Source organism: Panthera tigris, chromosome C2, assembly GCF_018350195.1.
Source record: "Panthera tigris isolate Pti1 chromosome C2, P.tigris_Pti1_mat1.1, whole genome shotgun sequence".
In the NCBI taxonomy this organism is placed as follows: Eukaryota; Metazoa; Chordata; class Mammalia; order Carnivora; family Felidae; genus Panthera; species Panthera tigris.
The window spans coordinates 47,644,639-47,655,523 of record NC_056668.1 but is presented as its reverse complement, the minus strand read 5'-3'; the positions used below and the strand labels follow the sequence as shown (position 1 = coordinate 47,655,523).

At 34.1% G+C, this 10,885-nt stretch overlaps 1 protein-coding gene across 2 annotated transcripts in view; it reads right to left on the bottom strand.

Annotated features, from left to right (window-relative positions):
• Positions 1 to 1,798: 1,798 nt before the first annotated feature.
• The window catches only part of TBC1D23 (TBC1 domain family member 23), a 56,812-nt gene continuing 47,725 nt past the window's right edge, over positions 1,799 to 10,885 (bottom strand). For both annotated transcript variants that reach the window (XM_007095965.2, XM_015543730.2), the window contains 4 exons: positions 8,473 to 8,561; positions 6,009 to 6,144; positions 4,287 to 4,481; positions 1,799 to 3,468 (listed from right to left, as the gene is read on the bottom strand). In XM_007095965.2, the coding sequence (XP_007096027.1) occupies positions 3,387 to 3,468; positions 4,287 to 4,481; positions 6,009 to 6,144; positions 8,473 to 8,561 (502 nt within the window). In that variant the 3' untranslated portion in view covers positions 1,799 to 3,386. The remainder of the gene's footprint in view (positions 3,469 to 4,286; positions 4,482 to 6,008; positions 6,145 to 8,472; positions 8,562 to 10,885) is intronic.

The following is a 10,885-nucleotide window of genomic DNA, read 5'->3' as shown; positions in this document are numbered from 1 at the left end:
CTCTGCTCCTCCCCCACTCATGCTGTCTCTGTCTCTCACAAATAAAATTAGAAAAAAATAAAAAAAAAATAAAAGAGCTTCTCCCAGCTTTCCTCCTACATATAGGCACCACCATTTATGCTGTTTTCCAATTCTCCTAACTCCTCATGCCCTCCCCTGGAAAATCTAAATCACTTCCGTATCATTCTTTTTTCCTCCACCTCTGGTTAAGAACAGGGCCCTTCTTACTTTCCTGCAGTACCCCTTGATTGCTGCCTCCTTTTCTGTCCTTGTGACCACCATTCATGGCTAGGCCTTTCTCATTTTGGGGAGACTGCTTTTAGGCAACTTAACTGGCCTCCTTTCCCTCAGCATCTTATCCTCCAATCACTCTTCATATAGAAGTCAGTCTGGGGGGGCCTAAGTTCAATTTTTCAGGGTGAGGTAGTTACACAAATGACTAATATAGATGAAGGGCTGAAAATTAGAATTGGAATCATCTCCACAATAAGAACAGAAACTATCAAAGTGGATGAGATCTTAGGGGAATGTATGGTACTCCAAACAAAAGATCAAACTTGGGAATTACCAAATTGGGCTTAGAGCTTTGCACAAATGTCCATCGAGTGATGAATGGATAAATAAAATGTGATATATCCATACAATGGAATATTCTTCAGCCTTAAAAAGGAACGAAATTCTGACACATGCTACAACATGGATGATGCTTGAAAACATCATGCTAAGTGAAATAAGCCAGACACAAAAGCTACTTCTTGTAATGATTCCTTTTATCATGAAATGTCCAGAAGAGGCAAATCCACAAAGACAGACAGGAAATTAGCAGCTGCCAAGGACTGGAGGGAAAAGGGGAGTAACTGCTAACGGGTATGAGTTTCTTTTTTGAGCAACCAAATGTTCTGAAATTAAATAATTGTGATGATTGCACAACTCTGAATTTGCTAAAAAGCACTTTGTAGACCCTTCAAAAAGGTGAACTTTATGGTATGTAGGTTATATTTCAACAATTTTTTAATGTTTATTTCTTTTTGAAAGAGAGCACACTAGCAAGTGGGGGAGGGACAGAGAGAGAGAGAAGGAGATACAGAATCTGAAGCAGGCTCTGAGCTGTCAGCAGAAAGTCTGATGCAGGACTGGGAACTTGTGAACCGTGAGATCATGACCTGAGCCAAAGTCAGACACTTAACTGACTGAGCCACCCAGGTGCCCTGAAGTGATTCGTTATCTTAAGTGATAATTCTCAGGGAGTAGGGAGGGAAGAGGGGATACCTTCCCTTTTCATTAACTCAATTTCTTTCAGCCTTGGTTTTCTAATCTTGGAAATACAGAAAATAGTAACAATCTCATAATGTTGCAAACTCTGCAATCCTTGACAGTCAGTAAGAGGTGAGTATCCCATAGTGAATTCTAGTTCTGTACTTAGTGGGCCAGTTAAGGAAGGATGAGCAGCCTTGTAAGTGCCTAGTACAATCAACAAAATGTATTTTTATTTCATACTCATGATTAGTAACTGTGATGTTATTTCAGAAGAAGAAACTAAAGTTCTGAGAATTTAAGTGGTTAAAGGTAGTAATTTATTCATGTGGAATTTAATGTCATTAGTTTTAAACTAACTCTTTCCCCCTCCCTATACAGATGAACACAAACAGGAATCTAATACTTTCAAACTTAAAACCTGAACATTAAATTCCACTGAAGGATAGTCCTCAAATTTCTGATTTTGTGTTATCTACAGAGATTTGCAAATGGGGGCGGGGGGAGGGAGGGAGAGGGAGAGAGATTGTCATTAAGAACAAAGTTCTGAGCAAATTGTATTGGTTTATTTACAATTGTAATTTTATAAACAGTAACACAAACATCTTTACATTAATATTATGAAAAAAGTCCCATGGCTGAAATGGGCAAAAAATGGAGACTTCACGGCATTTGTAAAGGGGGCACCAAAAAGAAAGAAAAAAAGAAAAGAAAAAGAAAGCAACACAACCGTTGTGGGTAAAGTCATAAATATAGTATGCACCAGGTGCAATTTCACGCAAATGTCTTCAACCACTCAAGAAACCGCTTTTATTTAGATATTAGAATAAAATATCTTGAACTATGTTGCCTGTTATGTGCTTGATTTCCATTAAGTAAATTAAAATAACTGGCTATAAACAGTGTACATCTAAATATTTTTTCCTATAAACCCCTTAGAGATAATCCATTGCGTTTTAGGACACAGCAGATTGTTAGGATTTGCTACTTCCCAAAAACACTTTATAAGGAGTCCTTCCATAGCCCCAAACATGTTCCCGATTTCTCTCACCAGATGTGTCTAATATAGACCTCAATAAATTAAATTGAGAAAGCTGCAAAGTAAAGCAGATCACTTTTTAGTTCTGTCAGATTAAGAACATAAAAATAGTTTCGAACCACTGGAACAGAAGACAAAAACCAAAGAAGAGTAAGAAATTTCAGAAAGAGCTGATAAAACAATTGTAGTTTATATAGCTCTCTGGTTATTTGGCTTTTATTTAAGTGGATATTCGTTGTGGTCACAGACCATAATCTCAGTAAGGATAAATCAATGTGTGCACAACAGCTGTTCTGAAATATCCCAAATCAAATATTCCACTTGTAATAAAGACCAATGACATTTTTATAGATACAACTCTGTCCCCCGAATGTTTATTTTAATCTTAATACGCCTACCTACTTATAATTTTAACCGCTCCTTAGAAACCAGTAGGATGAAGTTTAAGATCTGAAGCACTCAGTGTTCAAATCATTAGCTAATGGGAAAAGATGATTTAGAAACTGATACTCCAACATTTCACTAGCTGGACTGCATTTCTGGGTTGGCTGGAATCTTTATCTGCTTCGTTAAAAACATTTCACATTTTTTAAGAACAGAAACAGCAAGCTAATTATTAATCTATGTAATACTTTCAGTTTCTGATACTGCCAAGTGGATAAAACTAAATGTAGCAATTAAAGGGGTCTCTTCAACTAATTCTATCTCTAATTTTCAGTGAAGACATTGCAAGTATATATGTGCATGGATGTTTTTAAATCTGAAAGTGATGCATATTCCCTTTTAAAACACAGCTCTTCAAAACAGAACTGCATTCTGTACCCTTAGTTCACAAGGGTAGAGGGTCAGTTACCTCAAAGTCATTTAATAACTGACCTTTATAAATCATTTTACAAAACCGAAAATGCAAAAGAAAATTTAAGTAAAATTTTAGCTGTCTAGAAATTGATTATAATAATTTACACTTAGACCTGCAACTCAAGCACCCCCATGAGCAAATGAAAGGTCTTCTGTTAGTACGCAATCAGGAAAGTATGTCCATGTTTCTTTCTCTTGGTTGCCTCAATTTCTTTTGAAATAATTCTCTCTTATATTAACTTTCCAAAGCATCCAAAACTTTCATGATCTGTTGTTTAATGGCTTTAGTAGCGTCTCCTGCATTTGGAATCAAATACCTAAGGGGGGAAAAATATACATATATATTAACATAAATTGTTTTCCCTTCAGGCCTCAGCTTAGGTGACACTTCCAATGCAAAGCTTCCCCTAACCTACAAAGCCAGCAGACATACCTTCATATTTACTCCCCATAACTTATTTCAATTCATACATGAAAGCATATTTGAAAGAAAGAAAATCTAAGTGTGCAAGCTGGTGACTCTTCATAGCCAAATGGAAGGAACCAGAGATCTGGAGTCAGGACAGCTCCATTTGGTCCTGTCACAAGCAAGGTGTGAGGATTTGGAAGTCATTCAACTCCTCTGGGCTTCACATTTTTATAGGATTATAAAAATGGTTTAGTTTCCAGATAAGTGAGGTCCTATGGCCCTTGATGCCCATCCATGAACTGTTTTGTCACTGGTCCACAATAAGATAAGGAGTTTGTGCCAGATTGTAAATTAAATATAACACTCAGCACGTTGCTTACTTCATGGATACTTTTTCAAAAGAATTTTTTGATGAACGGAAGTAGAAACACTGACTTATATTCTGAGACAAGCTTCTTATTTGATAAACCAGCATTTAGTGCAGCAATAGTATAAGGACCCTTCTGTCAAAAAGTTAATGAAATTAGCTATGAAACTTACTGAAACCATGTGTTAATAACTAATTGACATATGATTAAGGGTACGGAAGAAAAAGATAAGCAAAGAATACTAATTAAAAGTGGCTCAAGTAGCCTATGCCACCATCTATTCTCCAAAAGAGAGAAACAGTGTTTAATAACGAACTAATTCAATAATTCAGATAATACCATTCTAAGAAAATCTTACCTTTCAATTGCCAAGATTTCTATTCCTGAAGCACTGCTATTTCCGTACTTGAAAGTAATTAGCTCAGGATGCTTTTTTTTAGATGTAATTTTAACTACAGAATTTAGTGCTTGTCGAGACTGTATATAAGCCAATCCTTTCCGTGAAAGAATCTCCCTTAAACAGTACATGTGTGTTGCAGTAACCAACAGATGACTTAAGAGGCAAAAAAAACATTAAACAACAAAAAGAATTTTAGACACGTCATGCAAAACAGCTGTTACTTCAACCAAAAAAATATTCAACTCCAGATGAAATTACTTTTGAATTAAAATGAATCATCTATAAACAAATAAACTACCCAATAAAAGTTCTTAATTTTCCTTTAGTTGTATGGAAAATTAACATTTTATTAATAGGAAATCCTGTAACCGTTTAAGAGCAAAGTTTCTATTTTATGTAATAAAAAGTACAGTACTATTAGAAATCATTAAAATAAGATTTTTAGAATCTATTCTATATGGTATATGGAATACAGTCCTTTTCATACTTTTTCACAATACTGCCTATATTCATAAACTACTCTCAGTCACTATACCATAGTGTATACTTTTCATCAAAGACCACTAAGCAATAGTTGGGCTGCCTTACATATTTTATAATATTCTGTAACTGGATCTTGAAGGTAAAATGGGCATGGTGTTATTAACACACCCCCTCCCTGTGTCTTAGCTCACTTTTAATGTAATGCAATGATATACTCATACACATTTATGTAATACAGTAAAATCTTGGATTGTAACTTGTTCAGTGAGTGTCCCAGAAGACGAGCAAACCTTTCTAATACATTTTAACTTGATAAATGAGCGATGTCTTATGAGTAGTACATGATGCCAAACATCACATGATCGCAACTGAGCCAATGGTTCCTGAAATTCGCTTTGATACACGAGTGCTCTGGATTACAAACTTGTTAGCAGAACGAATTATGCTCGCAAACCAAGGTTTTACTGTGCAGTAAAACTATAAAAGTCCAAAACGCAGGACACTGCAGAATACACAGCCTAGCCTCAAAAGAGTCATTCATCATGCAGAAAAGGGGAGGTGGTGGTAAAGGCAGAAGTACTGCTGCACACCGGCTGAAACTAAAGAGATTGACAGGCAAATACAATGCAGGAACCCTGACTAGCTATTGGATCAAAAAGGAAAAAAACGACTATAAATAATACTTTGGGGGCACCCTGAAAAATCTGAGTGTCACATGTATGTTGAATGATGTTCATTTTAAAGTTTTTAAAGAGTGATAATGCTATTTTAAAAGCAGTCATAATGCTACTGAAGTTGTATAAGAGAATGCTCATACTCTTGGGAGATTTACACTAAAGCATTTTTGGGGGGTTAAGGGTCATATCTGTAAGATTCTTCTGAATGGCTTAAAAATAGAGAACTGTAGGTGTATGTGTGTCTACAAATAGATATATAAATAGATTGGAAAAACACAAAAAGAAATTAAAATCTGGTGAATTGAGAGAGGTTTATAAAGATGTTCAATGTACTGTTTCTTCAACTTTTTAGAATATTTCAAAATAAAAAATTACATTAAAAATATTTTAAAAATCAAGACACATAATACAAGTTGACAAAGGAAAATTATATCTTATTGTACTTAAAATTTCTCCTGTGGTTAAGTTTTTTATTCCCCAAATTTAATTTTACTTCTGAAGAAGGCATTTAAAAAAGTACCTAGGAAACATGTGTCCACTTTCTTTCACTTCTTTACAAGGAAAATGATGCTTGACGTCTGGCTTGTTTATCCAAGTCTGAATGTTTACAACCTCTTTTCTGTCATCATCTGACATTGAAGAGCTGTCAATTTCATCTGAAAGAGTTTAAAGTGTTAAAAGTGGGAATTACCAACTTTAAAAATGAGACATTCCTTAATAGCCAGGAAAAAAAATTGAGTATTTTAAGCATACAGGTTGGGGGAAAAGAAAAAAACAATTCAAATCCTGTTACTATGTTTCCTTATGCCAATGGCATAATACAGAAATATTATTATGAAGCATTAGGCTACATGGTAAGAAAGGTGAAAATACTAAGAATACCCCGTAACACTGTGTGTCAACTATACTTAAATAAAAAATAAATAGGGGAGCCTGGGTGGCTCAGTCAGTTAAGCATCCGACTTCAGCTCAGGTCATGATCACATGGTTTGTCGGTTCGGGCCCTGCGTTGGGCTCTGTGCTGGCAGCTTGAGCCTGGAGCCTGCTTCAGATTCTGTGTCTCCCTCTCTTTCTGCCCCTCCCCTGCTCATACTCTGTCTCATTCTTTCTCGAAAATGAATATTTAAAAAATTTTTTTAAATAATAAATAAATTAAGTAAGTAAGCAGGTAAGTAAGTGCGCCTAGATGGCTCCGTCAGTTAAGCACCCGACTTCAGCTCAGATCATGATCTCACAGTCCATTAGTTGGAGCCCCACGTCGGGCTCTGTGCTGACAGCCCAGAGCCTGGAGCCTGCTTTGGATTCTGTGTCTCCCTCTCTCTCTCTCTGCCCCTCCCCTGCTCATGCTCTGTCTCTCTTTCTCTGTCAAAGATTTAAAAAAATAAAACAAAAAATAAATAATGTAAATAAATTTTTTAAAGACTACACTGCCTGAGGAATTTCAACTTTTTTGCTTTATGTAACATGACTCTAATCTATGTCTAGACTATAGAAAGATGGCTAAATTGTCCAATAATAAGCATCTATCTTGAGGGCAAAGATGTTAGAGTTCTTTTTCTCTTGCTGTTTTTTGACTTTAAGAAAAACAACAAAAATCCATCCTTGGATAAATAAGTAAAAATCTCTACAGTAGCAGTAACATTTATATAAATAGTAGACCTTTCAACTGTATTCTTCTGCAACTGCTTCTTCACTCTGAACAGTGTAAAATTTATACATGTTGATACACGTAGCTCTAGTATTCTCATTTTCATTACTGTACAATTTCCCAAATACAAATATATGCATAAATATATGACACATGTATATATACTATAGTTTATCCATCCATTTGCCTCTTGGGAATTAAAAGAGTTGAAATGAAAGTTATTAAAGAAAGGAGCCGAAATATTCAGGGACAGTCTGATAAATAACAGGAAGATAGAAACAAAAATAGAAGGGAGAGGAGAAAAAGAAACAATGAGAAATAGCACACAGAAAATTTCATTTACCTCAATGCAAGTTTTTAGGAAGGTGATTTTGTAAATATTTATTAAAATGTCAAATGTGGCTTCCTATAATCTATTAATCTTACTGCTAAGAATATAGCCTCTGTGTGTACTTACAAAAGTTCAGATAGTTATGTATAAAAATATCTATTGCCATTTGAAACAAACAAAAAACCTGAAAAACTACCAGTGTGAATTTTGAAAGACTGATTAAATAAATTATGGTGTGTTTATGTGATAGAAAGAGAACTAAGGTGGAATATGGGCTGAGATGGAAAATATACAGCATGTATTACTAAGTAGAAAAAACAAGGAGAAATTTGGGAAGGTTTTTTTTTATTTGCTACATTGATTTACTGCTTTATTTTTTCTAACCCAATACACATACTAACATTCATTATTATTACTTAACCAGGGTAATCTTGGCAGCAGCATTATGAAGCAAAGTAATAAATCATTTTTAAAAATATAAAGACAACCACAGACGATGATACAATTTGCCTGGTACAATATCCCCACCTTGTGGCCTTTTAGGATATTACCTCGAATTTAAAAAAGCTCTTTCCAGATGTCTCCATTTTGGAATTCCCTGAACTTTAGTCCCACAGCTCTCAATCACCCAGGTGGGTGGATCAAGGGGATTTAAATAAAATCCCATGGATTTAAATACTATTTCAACACGGATAATTCCCAGATCAGCACCACGTTATTAGACCTTCTCTCTTCATCTAAAGACTCCTATAATCAAATGCATACTCAGCATTTCTGCTTGAATTCTAACAGGCATAACTTAAGAGGTCTAAAACCAAACTCTTAGGAAAAAAACTAGAAAAAACTCTTAGGAAAAAAGAACAGACTCCCCAATCTCATCTACAGAATTTCATTGTGTCTTTTTTTTTTTTTTTCTTTTTTTAAAGTTCAGCTAGTCTCAGAATGATCTCTATAGTCATTCCTGGTGCCTAAGGAAAGCATCTACAGATAAGTTTATTACTACACCTGTGTCGTATTCTTCTTCATCCCCAATGCTGAAAACAGGCTTTACACCACGGTAAGGCTTGCCCACTCTGTCACTGCTGCTCACATGCCTATATTCAAAGAATTTTAGAGGGGAAATTATCACTTAAGAAGTTAACCGAAGATTTTTACCAAGTATCATTTGAATATTTATACAAAATGTATACATTCTTTGTGCCTCACCCCCATATACCACCCAGCTTTAGAACAGCTATCTATGTTAAGGAAACTGTAACAAGATAGGAAATTATGTTAGCAAAAGTGGCATAATGTCTTGACAGGCTGAATGTCTTCAATCTGTAAAAATTAAATTTTAAAACAATTTTATTATTCATATTAGAACTAGTGCTTAGATCTGTGTAGCTTTAGGGAAGTCATTTAACCTCTCTGATTCTATTTTCATATCTGTAAAGTGGTAGTTAACAACAGTACCTACCCTTCAAGGTTACTGTGAGAATTAAATTAGTTAATATTTTGTAAAGCTCTTAGAACAATGCCTGGCATCTAGATAGTACTATGCACATGTCTGTTAGGTAAAATAGATTATGGAACTGAATACTCCAATTCTAGGAGGGTTGTTAAGGTTTTCTTATATGGGGGCAAATATTTTTGGGGGATTTTGGGTGGATATAAAATGGGATTTTTCCTCCCATTTTTTTAAATCATAGTTTCAGTTGTACAATATGATTCAACAATTCTATATATTACCCAATGCTCACATTATAATCCTCCTTTTTTTTTTTACTATTACTTTTGCTTTAATAGAAACTAACATGCTACTAGTTCTTTTACATAAATGTAAATAAACCATGAAAATTAATCTGCCTTTCTTTTTCAAGTGGCAGAAGCATAAACAATAAACTTGATTAGTTCTTGCAGGAAGTATAACCTCTCTCTTTTTTACTATAAAAATTTATAACTCAGTACTTTTCAGGTAATCTCAAACAAACCAAGAAGAAAAATTAAAATATTTCAACAAAATACATGTTGTTGTGGAAAAAGCACTGTATATTTGTAAGATAAAGGTTCCATCAAGATTATCTACAATGAAGAAAAACTGGCTTATTTTTATTTATTGATTGATTGATCATGTATCAAGAGATAGTCCAACATGGAAAAAATTGGGGTTACACGTCTTTAATCTTAAATTCAATTTTTCCAGAATATAGAGATCGAATATGTATTTTAAATAATACATATCATCAATCAAAATCTTAATCATAACCTAATTTTGTTCAATGAGGCTTACTTAAATCCTTACTTCTCCCAGAACATTCCTCAATGGAACACTTACTAGAAAAACCAATGAGAGCTAAATGTATAACATTCTTTGGGAATTATAAGCTAATCAATACATAATTTACAGTTTAAGTTAAATCATAAAATCATTTTATTTTATGTTAAAACATATCTAATGTAAAGTTATCCAGTCAATTATCAAACTATACTCATTAGATAAAGTGAAATAAATAATTCAAACACCTATGAAACTCAGAATCAGCCTACTTATAAAAGACAAAGATAATACAGTTTTGTCTAAAAATACTTTAGTGCCATCTAGATTACAAAAATTTATGATTAAATTATTGGTTCTCTCCTGACATTAAAGCATAATTAAACTGATGTAACGTCGAAAGTAACAAGGATAATGTTTACAGTAAATGCATGAACCAGAATTCAAGTATGCAAAGTGAAAAGTTTTAAAAAAACTAATCATTATTGATCTACATTTATAATGCAAGGCAGTTTTTATAAAGATTGCTAAAGATTACTGGGTTATTAGTTCTTAAATATTGGCTAAAAATTAATGAAATTTGGGGCGCCTGGGTGGCTCAGTCCGTTAAGCGCCAACTTCAGCTCAGGTCATGATCTGGCAGTTCGTGGGGTTCAAGCCCCATTTCAGGCTCTGTGCTGACAGCTAGGAGCCTGGAGCCTGCTTTGGATTCTGTGTCTCCCTCTCTCTCTCTGCCTCTCCCCCACTTGTACTCAGTCTCTCTCTCTCTCTCTCTCTCTTTCTCTCTCTCTCAAAAATAAACATTTAAAACAATTTAAAAATTAATGAAATTCACTGGACTTTTTAAAAAGCAGTATATTTATACTTTTTTAGTTGAAGTAATAACAGAAACATCTATAACATATTTTGACCAGGTTCTAATTTATTTACTGAGCTCAGAAAGAAACCCAATTCTAACTTTTCACTAAATTCTATTTTCAAAATAAATATATTTACCTGTAGATCAGAGAAAATAAGTTAAATTTTTATAAATTTAAGAATTTGGGAGAAAACCTGGGAGTTAAAATTAGACTAATTCAATGGTCCTATAACAAGAAAAGGTAGAAAGATGATTCACAAACAGATTATAATTTTAAAAGAAGCAAATGCCTTTAAAATAGT